The 11,550-nt window shown below is 67.4% G+C and overlaps 1 protein-coding gene across 1 annotated transcript; it reads left to right on the top strand.

The window, feature by feature from the left end:
• Positions 1–764: 764 nt before the first annotated feature.
• GPR179 (G protein-coupled receptor 179) lies at positions 765–10,955 on the top strand (the record flags this gene model as incomplete). The annotated part of the gene is made up of 11 exons (XM_082010547.1): positions 765–1,606; positions 2,471–2,579; positions 3,490–3,592; positions 3,764–3,972; positions 4,174–4,242; positions 4,653–4,762; positions 4,843–5,081; positions 5,373–5,511; positions 5,710–5,815; positions 5,908–6,054; positions 6,387–10,955. 11 exons carry the CDS (start codon positions 765–767, stop codon positions 10,953–10,955), a joined length of 6,642 nt encoding a protein of 2,213 aa, XP_081866673.1.
• Between the last annotated feature and the right edge of the window lie 595 nt (positions 10,956–11,550).

Genomic DNA, 11,550 nt, shown 5'->3' with positions numbered 1-11,550 from the left:
CGGGGGGAGAGGGCATGTGGACCAGCTCTCCCCACACCTGCCTGCAGGCTGGTGCAGAGAGAAGCCATGGTTTCTTCGGGCACAGCAGCCTCCCGTGCCTCAGTTTCCCCTCTGCAACCCGGGCAGTGCTGCGTGGGATGCAGGAGCTCATCCTCCAGCTTTGGGGCGAGGGTCGTAAAACCCTGCCGTGGGGACCGCGCTTGTGCCCACCCCCATCCCGCACTCGCCACCCTCAGCCCCACAGGGACATCCTGCCTGTGTGCCCCCCTCCCCTTCCATCCCATGGCGGGGGGGAGCCGGGCACTGCGGGACTGAAGCCCAGGACCATATGGGGAATCAGCGGGCGACCTTCTCCCCCCACGGCTGCTGACGGGGAGGGGGATGCCGGGAGGAAAATTCCCGGCCCCGTTGCCATGGCTTCCCATCAGGATGCGCTTGCATCATGGCAAGCCCGAGGGGGCCGGGGTGCGGGGGTCCCCACGGGGCTTAGGGCGGGGGGCTCCCCTGCAGCGTGGCCTGCCCGAGCGGGAGCGCAGTGGCAGGCGGGGGGGCTCCGGGCAGGCAGCGCCAGCAGATGAACACGTTTTGGAGCCGGTGACGTCTGCTCCAGCATTGCCGAGGGAGGAAAACAGGCGACAGAGCGTGAGTCCGGCCCCGCGGAGCAGAGCAGGCTCCCGGCTGGCTCGGGCACTGTGCCCGCCATGCCGCCCCCGGGCCGGCCGGCAGGGCCTCGGGGGACCGAGGGGCTCCGCTGAGCCCCGGCCATGGGACCGTGGTGGTGGCCGTTGCTCTGGTGCTTGCATGCGGCCCTGGTCCACGGCACCATCCTCACGGGGGGCCAGCACCTGCAGGAGAGACCCATCAGTCCATCGGGATGGTCCCCGGCCCCATCTTCCTCCTGGGCGCCCACCCTGGAGCCGGGAGCGTCGGGGGACCCCGAGGGTTCGGCGGCGGCGATGGTGTTCCTGCAGACGGGCGATGCGCAGCAGCTGGCCCAGGCCAACTGCAGCCGGGACATGGCGGCGGGGGCGCCCGGCCCCGGCCCCCCCCCGGCGCTGCGTGCCGCCCTGCGTGCCGCCCCCGAGGCGCTGGCCCAGGCCGCCAACTTCCTCAACATGCTCTTCCAGACCAACGACATCCGGGAGGCCAGCGTGGCCGAGGACGTGGAGTGGTACCAGGCGCTGGTCCGCAGCCTGGCGGAGGGGCACCCGTGGGTCCGCCGGGCGGTGCTCGCCCTCGACGCCCACCCGCTGGCCGCCAAGCCCCGGCTGATGCTGCAGGCCACCAAGGGGGACGGCGAGATCCTGCTGCAGGACGTCTCCGCCGCTGCCCCCAGCCTCGGCAACCTCAGCTGGGACAGCGACTGGTTCAACGCCCTCAAGTCCCAGCAGACCCCACTCCTCCACAAGCGTGTGCTCAGCAACGACCTGCGCAGCATGGAGACCCCCAAGTGGCAGCGGGGCGACAGCTATGTGGGGGAGCCGGGCCACGTGCGGTGGTCCCCGCCGTTCCTCGAGTGCCGGGACGGCAGGTTCCTGCCCGCCTGGGCAGTCACTCTCTCCTCTGCCTTCTACGGGCTCAAGCCAGATCTCAGCCCTGAGTTCAAGTAAGTGGTACCCGGAGGGGCTGGGGGGGAGGTAAGGGGTCTGGGGGTGCCCCATGTGCGTGCTGGGGGGTGCAGCTGGAGGCATCACCCTGGGGTGCAGGCAGCATGGTGCAGGGTGCCAGCCTGTTGCCTGTATCCCCACGTGTGTGTGCGTGCGTGCACATGCGTGTGCGTGGGTATTTGCATGTCCACAGGCGTGGAGCTGCCTCTGGTCCCCCCTCGGTCGTCCCCGTGCTGCCCACCTCAGGCTGCCACCCCCAGAGCCTCCCTGCCGTGGCTGCGCTGGGTGGGGGGTGAGGCGGACTGGGGTCCCTCCTGGGAGCTGGGGGACATCCTCAGACCAGTGGGTCCCTGCTGCACCCCCCGGCACCCCCCACGCAAGGAGCCCCGGTGGGAGTCACTGGTGAGGGAAGGGGGCAGCCAGGCTTAGCCTCAGAGCAGGGACACGGCCCTGTTTCCCGTGGGAATCGTCCCCCTCGGAGCGCCCAGGGAAGAGCGTTGGTCCCGCAGCACAAGGGAGGGCACACGGGGGCCACCCCAGCAGCTATTTCCCAATCGGTCGCGTTAAAGCCCCTGTCAAGAGGCAGAATTCACACCCAGGAGCTGCTGCCCCTGCCCTTACCCCTGCCCCAGCTCCAACCTCCCCCAGACATGCCTCTGAGGGGGCACAACCCTGGCCGGGGGTCCGGGGACATTGCTGACACCTCGTGTTGTCCCACCAGTCAACGCACCGGCACCAGCCACCCCCGTGGCTGCCTCCCCCAGAGGCAGCAGCGGGGCACGGCCATGCTGGGCGGGGGGCTCGAGGTGGGCGCAGGGACGCTCTGTTGCGGCCCCCGGGGCCGACCCCATCCCTCTGCGCAGGGGCGTCGTGCGGGTGGACATTGAGCTGCGGGACGTGGCCATCGACCAGTGCACCAGCGGGCCGGGCTGGTTCGCGGACACACACCTCTGCGACCTCAACACCACCCAGGTACCAGCCGCTGGCACCCAGCACCCTGCGCCCCATCCCTTCACCCAGCAGAGCTGGGGCTCCCCCAGAGTGAACCGTCTCCGTGCCCCTGGCCGGGCTGTCCCTGCTGCGTGTCCCTCCCTCCGGGCTGAGCTTTATCCTCTCCCGGCCGATCCATCTGCCTCGTTCAGCTGCTCTCGGTGCCGCAGCCGAGGGGTTTATTGTGCAAATCTTCCTGCCCCGCTGCCAGCAGCAGCGTGTGACCTGGCTGCTCCCTGCCCGGGCACCGCAGGGACGGCCGGGCCCCGGGGCCGGCAGCCGGTGAGTGAAGCCCGGCAGCCCCCAGTCCCCTCCGGCGGTGCCCACCCGGGTGAGACGGTGATGCCCGAGCATCTTTCGGGGCTCGGCATGACCGGCAGCATCCCCAACCAGGGCAAACCCCACAGCCCCCCAGCTCAGTGCAGATTGGGGTCCCACCTCGGCGGCAAAAAGCCATCCCCATGTGGGAAAGGCGTCACCAGCTTCTCCTTCCTGCCGGCGCCCCGCGGGTGATGCCCTCCGGAGGGACGGGCTCTGCCGCCGTGCATCTCTCCACAGAACGAGGATACCCAGAAAAGCGGCCAGCCTGGTGGCGGCGGATTAGGGCAGCCTGCCGCTGCCGTCATGGCCGGGCAGGATTAGTGCGCTCGGCTGCATTAGGTGTCCATTTAGGTTTTAGGGAGGGATTTGGGGGTCAAGCTTTGGCTTTTAATTCTTCAATGTTTAACCACTGATTCCTCCTGGGCACAGGGGAGGACGGTGTGGGGTCAGGTACCCGTGAGCCGGGGGCTGCTGGAGCCCCTGGTGCAGAGGGGGATGTGGGGCGGGGGGGAGCATATGGGGTGCGGGACCAGCCTTCGCCCTTCTGCGCGTCTCAGCCTGTGTCCTTCAGTGTGTCCCCCAGGAAAGCCGCGGCTTCGTCCTCGGGAGGTACCTGTGCCGGTGCAAGCCAGGCTTTTACAGGGCCGGCGGAGCGGCCAGCGGTGCCCGGGCAGGTGGGTGCCATGCCTGTCCCCGGGGTCCCCGTTTCACCCAGTGGCACTCGGCTACAGCAGTGGGGTCCGGGGCTGGGGGAGCTTTGGGAAGCCCAAGCGTGTGCCCTGGCAAGGGAAGCGCTGCCAAGCCCGGGATGTGGCGGCTTCACCCGGCCGTCGCTCTGTCCCCAGGCGCGGCGGGGAGCGCGGCGGCGGCGCACGGGGAGTCCCGGCTGGCGTGCCGGCCCTGCCGCCGGGGATGTGCCTCCTGCCAGGACGACGCGCCCTGCCTGATCCAGGAGGATCAGCCGCTGCGGGCGGCCGTCCTCTCCTGCCAAGCCTGCTGCATGCTGGCCGTCTTCCTCAGCATGCTCGTCTCCTACCACTTCCGACGGAGCAAGGCAAGGGGTCCCCGGGTCCCCTCTCCGCGCATCACCCCCTGCCCTGCGCCCCTCCCACCCCCAGACCCTGCAGCCTCAGGGGGGTCTCGGGGCGGGGATGTCACAGCCCGGCGCGCTTGGGGGATCTCCCTGCCCCGGCTCCATCCCCTCTGGGCACCAGCCGGGGCTCCCAGCTGCACCCTCACGCCTCTGTCCCTGCAGAGGATCCGGGCGTCGGGAATCGTCCTCCTGGAGACCATCCTCTTCGGGTCCCTCCTCCTCTACTTCCCTGTGAGTATCCAGCCATCCCCAGGGCTGAAAACCTCTGGGCTGGGGTCTAAGAGCGTTTGCAGCCTGGCTGGCTGCCCCCCGGGCAAGGGCATTGAGCTGGCCCCGAGCGGGGCACGGGCACAACTTGGCCTAATAGTTAATTTTGCTGGCACAGCCCCCGGCGGCTGCGGTATAAACCTTCTCGGGAAACCAAATCCCTTTTCTCCCGCTGGCCGCAGGAATTAATCCTTGCCCAAATCCCCTCTCCCTCCCACAAGAGCTGCAGTGGGTGCTGTAGAGCCAAGGGGGGAAGGCGGCAGCGGGGCTGGCCCGAAAGCGGGCGGCTTCCAAGTCGCCGGCGCTCGCTGCCCCCCCGGCAGGCAGAACCCGGCCCCGTGCCGCCCGCCGACCCCTCTCTCCTGCTGCCCCAGGTGTTCATCCTCTACTTCAAGCCGAGCATCTTCCGCTGCATCGTCCTGCGCTGGGTGCGCACGCTCGGCTTCGCCATCGTCTACGGCACCATCACCCTCAAGCTGTACAGGTAGCTGGGGCGGGGGGGCTGGATGCTTGGGACCCCCTCAGCGGGTTCCGGCTGGGGGCTCACCCCTCCACGCCTCGCAGGGTGCTGAAGGTGTTCCTGTCCCGCACGGCCCAGCGGGTGCCCTACGTGTCGAGCAGGCGGGTGCTGAAGATGCTGGGGCTGATCCTGCTCCTGGTGCTGTGGTTCCTGGCGGCCTGGACCATCGGGATGCTGGAGAACGTCGACAAGAACATCCCGCTGGTGATCCGCACCCAGACCACCCGCGGGCTCCACTTCTACATCTGTGGCCATGACCGCTGGGACTACATGATGGTCATCGGTGAGACCAGCCCCCACGGTGTCCCGGGGGGTCCCCACAGCCCCCAGACCCCATCCGTAAATGCAGCACGTGGGTTTTTCATTTCCCCGTCCCTTTAATCTGCCTGGAGTCTGCAGGCAGGGCTGGGGTGAACGTCCTGGGCTGGATGCGCCCTGACGCAGGGAGGACCCAGGGGGTAGCAGCACCCACCCCGCAGCTCAGCACCCATCGGTGCCACCCAGGAAAACGTGCTGGCAGCAGCAGGGCAATGGGGCTGGATGCTCAGCATCGCTCCCCCGTTCTCTCCCACAGCCGAAATGCTCTTCCTGCTGTGGGGCAGCTTCCTGTGCTACGCCACGCGTGCCGTGCCCTCCGCCTTCCACGAGCCCCGCTACATGGGCATCGCGCTGCACAACGAGCTCATGGTCTCGGCCGCCTTCCACGTGGTCAGGTAGGGTGCGGGGTCGCGAGCGGGCTGGGAACCGAGTTTCCCATCCCCGGCCATACGGAGCAACCGGCGGCAAATCCTTGAAGCCAGCGGGTTCCCTGCCTGGGTCCCCGGGCAGGGTGGAGGCTGCGGGGTCCGGAGGTGGGGAGGGGGATGCGGGCGCCTCGGCGGGACCCGGCGCTGCCCTCTCGCTCCTTCCAGGTTCATCGTGGTCCCGTCGCTGCACCCCGACTGGACCCTACTGCTCTTCTTCGCTCACACCCACGGCACCATCACCATGACCCTGGCGCTGCTCTTCATCCCGAAGGTAACGCTCGGCCCAGGGATGCGGGGGGACGGGGCTGGGGCTCCCAGGCGTTTCGGGGACCCATTGGTGAACTCGCCCCTTGCCATCCCCAGTTCCTGCACGCCGGCTCGCCGCTGCGGGAAGAGATCGCGGCCGAGGTCTATGAGGACGAGCTGGACATGCGGCACTCGGGCTCCTGCCTGAACAGCAGCATCGCGTCCGCCTGGAGCGAGCACAGTCTCGACCCCGATGACATTCGGGTGGGTGGCACACTCAGGACCTTCTTTTGACGCTAGCTATCAGCCCCGCGCAGAGTAAGAGGTGCCTTTTGCGATCTTTCTCCTGATGCAAAGCAGAGGGGGGAGAAGGGGGTGCAGGGTGAACCGCCACAGGCCGCAGGTGGGGAAAGCTGCTGCGGCCCCCGGGTCGGAGGGGCGGCAGCGCGGGGGCTTGGGGACGTCGGGGCAGCCCGGCCCTGGGGGCTAAGCCGGGGCTCTGCGGGGTCATCCCAGCCGCAGCCCCCGTGCGGTCCCATTGTACGTGCTCTCCTCTCTCCCCCCTCTCTGCCGCGTCCCCTGCCCGCGGCGCGCAGGAGGAGCTGAAGAAGCTTTACACGCAGCTGGAGGTGCACAAGACACGGAAGATGGCAGCCAACAACCCCCACCTGCCCAAGAAGCGCAGCTCCCGCCGCAGCCTGGGCCGCTCCGTCATGCGCCGCGTCGCCGAGCCGCCCGAGGCCGCGGGACGCCGGAGCAGCGGCGGGGAGCGGGCGGGCACCCCAGCACGCTGCGGCTCCTCGGCCAAGCGGCTCCCCGACGCCGGCGGTGCCAGCCTTCGGATGCGGGATGGCGGCTCCCGGCGCCGCGCCACAGCCCTGCGCAAGTCCCGCAGCACCGAGGGTCCCGCGCGGGAGGGAGGCTCGCCCGGCCCCCCTGGGGAACCCGCACCGGGGAGGAAGACGACGGCAGCGACGGCCTCCGAGCCATCTGACAGCGAGTCCCTCGACACCGCCCCGCTCACGCTCAAGTCAGCCAGCGCCCACAACCTGGTGGGGCACGGGCAGCCCCCCCCGCCCCACGCAGCCCCCTTGCAGAAGTCGCTCAGCGCTGGCGCACGGGAAGAGGCCCTGCTCGCCGCCAGCCCGGCTGCGCAGCACTGGCACCCGTCCGCCCCGTCCTTGGAGCGCCCCAGGGAAGCTGGGAAGCCCCAACACGCCGGTGCAGCTGACGCCTGCCCGGCAGCCGGCTCCAGCCCCACCGGGAGTTGCTCCCAGCAGGACGCGTCCCCCCCGGGCCGCGGCAAGGTGCAGAAACACGTCACCTACGCACCCATCAAGAGCATCAGTGTCGACAGCTCCCACGTCCCGGGGCGGGTGCGGGTGGCGGTGAGGAGGACCCCGCCGCCGCCGCCCGCCCGCCACCAGAGCCTGGCGCAGCGCGCCGCGCCGGCCGGGGACAGCCCAGAGCGGGGGGAGCCACTCGCGGACCCCCCGGCGCGGGCGGGCGGGCCGGAGACGACAGCGGAGGGGCCTGGGGAGGGAGAGCCGGGGCGCGCGGCGCCCCGGGCAGGGAAGGGCAGGCTGCTGAGCACGGCCTCCATCCCGGCGCACGTCTGCCCCTGGGAGCTGGTCCAGGAGGAGATCCTGAGCCAGAAGCAAAAAGTCTCGGGACCCCCTGGTGCCGCAGCAGCCGCCCCCCCCGGCCTGGAGCCACCCTCCCAGAAGGTCACGCTCTGGGGCCTGGGACTCGCTGTCAAGGCCTTCAACCGCTCCAGGGGGAAAAGCGTCCTGAGGGGCAAGAAGGAGGGCGAGGGGAGCCTGAGGAAGAGGGGGTGTGAGCGGGAGGGGGGCAGCATGAGGGACAGGCCCAGCCTGGCAGAGGCAGCAGCCGTGTCCCCCGGGGGGATCCGCCGAGACCCCGCTGCCAAAAGCAAGCAAGGGGGCAAGGCTCCCGCGGCGGAGCCGGGGAAGGACGCTACCGCCGCCATCACGAGGCTGATCACAGTGAGGGAAGGGGGGTCCGGGCCAGCTGCAGGGCTCGAGGGGGGCAGGGGGTCCATCTGCCCCTGGGACCCCGCAGAGGGGGAGCGGCCGCGCACCAAACCTGCCGCAGGCAGCTCCTACCCGGCCACCGCCGAGAAGCCGGGGGCTGAGGTTCATCCCTGGGGAGCCCCGGGTGTCCCAGCAGGCAGAGGAGCCTTGCTGCGCCAGGAGGCCATTGCTTCCCGGGGGGACAGCGGGGTCCCACCGGGCGGGGAGAGCCGGGCCGCGGCGCTGCAGAAGGGGAGCAGCCACCCGGAGACCCTCAGTCCCCGGGGGAGCCAAGGCACCGGGAGGGGCCCCGCAAGGAGCCGGAGCGCGGAGGTGGCCCCGGCTGCCACGGGGAAAGCTGGCGGCACGGCGGGTAGGCAGGCGGAGGTCTGTCCTGGGGAAACCCAGGCAGATTCCAGCGTTAAAATAGAAATCTGTCCTTGGGAGGAGAGCAAGGGTGAGTGCCGGGAGCCGGGCAGAGCCCCGGCGGAGGATGGCAGCGAGGGGGACCACCGCCGCCCCGGGGAAAAGCTGGGCGTGGAGAAACCGCCAGCAAAAAGCCCAGAGCTGCTGAAAGCGGCTTTAGAGAAAGCAGGCAGCGCGGAGGACAGGAGGGCTGAGGTTTGCCCGTGGGAGACTGGGGAATGGGAAAGGACTGTCAGAGCAGAAATTTGCCCCTGGGACGCGGAGAGGGATCAGCCGGAGCAAGGGGGGCAGGAAGGAGAGAGGAGGTGGTTGGCCAAGCAGGGCAAGAGCATCAGGCCAAAATCACCGGGTTTGCTGGGAGCGCAGAAGAGCGGGAGCAGGCTGCAAGCGGCCAGCCAGCCCTGGGCCAGTGCCAGCCACGAGGGACCTCCACCAAAATCCGCTCCCAGCAGCTCTGAGCTGCCAGAAGCGACCTCGCAGAGCCTGGCGAGCGCACGGGCTTCGGTTTGTCCCTGGGAAGTGGCAGGAGCTGACAGCGATGCAGAAGTTTGCCCTTGGGAAAGGGGAACAGCCTTATCTGATGCAGGAAAATTAGATGATGGTGAAATTTCCCAAGTGAAAAATGGGATTTCCCCACAAAGAGCAGCCCCGAGGGGCACGGAAGAGACGGCTCTGGCTACAGACAAGGGGAGCGGCCAGCGGGGATCCCCCCACCCTGGGGAAGGTGTGGAGCAGCCCGGCACAGGGCTCCCAGCAAAACATCTAGCTCTGCCCAAAACATCATCCAAGCAAGCAGGAACCGTCGATAGCAAAAAGGCCTACATTTCTCTGGGGGAAGCGGAGGATGAGCCGCTTGCTAAAACAGACATCTGCCCTTGGGAAGGGGCTGCAGCTCCATCGGCGAAGGAGAGACCGAGTCAGGACACGTGTAGGACTTCCAAAGGGGAAAACCAACCAGGATCTGGAGGACTTGAAGATATCAAAGCAAAGCTGGCAGAGATGGGTGGCCCTCAGCCAGAGCACAGGGGCACCAGGATCATGACAAAGCTCATTAGGAAAAGCCTAGAGTGCTCCAAAGCAGAGTCCAAGAAATCGCAGAGTGTGGGGAGGATAAAGGAGGAGGTCTGTCCCTGGGAGAGCCTGGGCACGGAGTGGCCCCCAGAACAACCTCATGCCGGCAGCCCCGCGCTGCCCAAATCACCTTCGAGGAAATCCCAGAGCATGGAAAGCCTGAAGGCAGAGGTCTGCCCTTGGGAGGCTCAGGAGCTTGAAGCCGCCAATAAAGCAGAGATCTGCCCCTGGGAGGCAGCTGTGCCTCCCTCCCATCAGCAAAAGGCAGAGCGGGGTCCTGGGGGGGCTTCAAAGGGGGACAAGCGCATCACGCGCCAGGCAGCGTTAGCCAGCCCGGTGAGATCCCTGGAGAAGGGCAGCAGCGAGCGAGAGGCCGTCTGTCCATGGGAGAGCTTGGGAACAGAGCAGCCCCCAGAAAAGCCTCACACTGGGAGCCCAGCGGTGCCCAAATTGCCTTCGAGGACATCTCAGAGCATGGAGAGCCTGAAGGCAGAGGTCTGTCCTTGGGAGCTTGGATCCACTGATAAAGCCGAAATCTGCCCCTGGGAGGTGGCAGTTCTACCATCAAGTAAAGAGAAACTAGGACAGGACAAAGATGCTCTGTCCGTAGTGAGAAAAAGTCCTTCTACAGGTCGAGGTCTCTGCAAAGAGGTTGGAGATAGCACGTCCGGAGAGGAAAAAGGAAGCAGAGACCATGAGTCCATCTGCCCCTGGGAGAGCCCGGGCACAGAGCAGCCCCCAGCAAAGCTGCGCTCCAGGAGCCCCACACTGCCCAAATCGCCTTCGAAGAAATCCCAGAGCGTGGAGAGCCTGAAGGCTGAGGTCTGTCCTTGGGAGGCTCAGGAGCTCAAAGCTACTGATAAAGCAGAAATCTGCCCCTGGGAGGTGGCTGCACCTCTGCTGGAGAAAGGACCTGCCCCGGGTAAGGCGAGCCTCCCACCAAAAAAAGAGGGTGCCTCCAAACCACCAGAGAAGGGGAGCAGCGAGCACGAGGCCATCTGCCCCTGGGAGAGCCTGGGTGCAGAGGAGCTCTCCCTGAAAACTGCAGCGGGGAAAGAGCTGTCCAAGAAACCCGACAGCACGGAGAGTAGGAAATCAGATATTTGCCCCTGGGAAGCAGCAGAGCCCACCGTTTTGGAGGAAAGCTTCAAACCAGGTGTGCACCCACAGGGAGCTGGCAGAGCACCCCCAGCCAGGACTGGCAAGTCAAAGCTGGTGGCAGGAGCCAGCACTGGGACTGCGGCAGCTCTGCTGAAAGAATCCAAGGGCAGATCCGATGGCAAGGCTGAGCACAAGCCCCTGTGCCGCATCCTGCCGGGCATCCAGCCGCCGCGGGACCCCAGGGCAGAGCCACTGCCTCGGGGAGCGAGTGCGGCTCCCGCGGCAGGCAGCAGCTCCAGCTCAGGAGCTAGCATAGCCGAGGTTTGTCCCTGGGAGGCAGAAGAGGCTCCACCAACGTCTGACAAGACCAGCACAGACACGAGGAAAACCTCCGAGGTGTGTCCATGGGAGGTGGAGAGTGCGGATGCCACCCTGACCCCCCACGGGCAGGGCAGACCCAGGGCGGACCCCCAAGACGGAGGCAGGCATGTGAGTGAAACTAAACCCGAGGTCTGCCCGTGGGACCACGAGTAGGTCCCTCCATCCAGCCACCAGCCAGGTGCAGACGCAGCTTTCACGAACGGAAAGTCTTGAGGGTGAGGGCTGCTGCTTACCCACACAGCCCGAGTTGGGACAGAAGTGTCCACCAAAGCCGACAGCGCGGCCACGCTCCCAGCGCGCTCCAGCCATCAGCCAGCCAGGCTTGGGGACCAACACAGTGAGGGGACAGTTGGTATCTCCTGCCTTCATCCAAGCACTCAAGCCAGGCAGTAGCCTGCGAATGCCCCCGGCATTTACCCGCAGGTCCAAGTGGGACGCCTGAATCCATTGAAACACCCACGGTGCCAGCCTTGCTCGCTTCCACCAACACAGCGGGCACAAAGCTGCAGCTTGCTAGCTAGAGACGCTCACCCACAAGCTCTCCAGCAGTTGAATGTCTTCTTACCACACGGGGAGATTTGTGCCTCCAGCACAGCAAGGAACGGCTTGCCTGGCACCCCAAAAGATGCAGTCCCGCAGCCTCAGCAAGCTGGATACTGAAACAAGGGGAAGAGTCAAACCAGGGGCAGGAAAACAGCTTTCCAGAGCTCCTGCAGCCCAGCTGATCTCCCCCAGCGCTGCTGTCACC

The sequence above is a fragment of the Phaethon aethereus genome, assembly GCF_964289735.1.
Source record: "Phaethon aethereus genome assembly, chromosome: 25".
Classification (NCBI taxonomy): domain Eukaryota; kingdom Metazoa; phylum Chordata; class Aves; order Phaethontiformes; family Phaethontidae; genus Phaethon; species Phaethon aethereus.
Note: the sequence above shows the minus strand (reverse complement) of the source record. Positions and strands in the feature narration are given on the sequence as shown.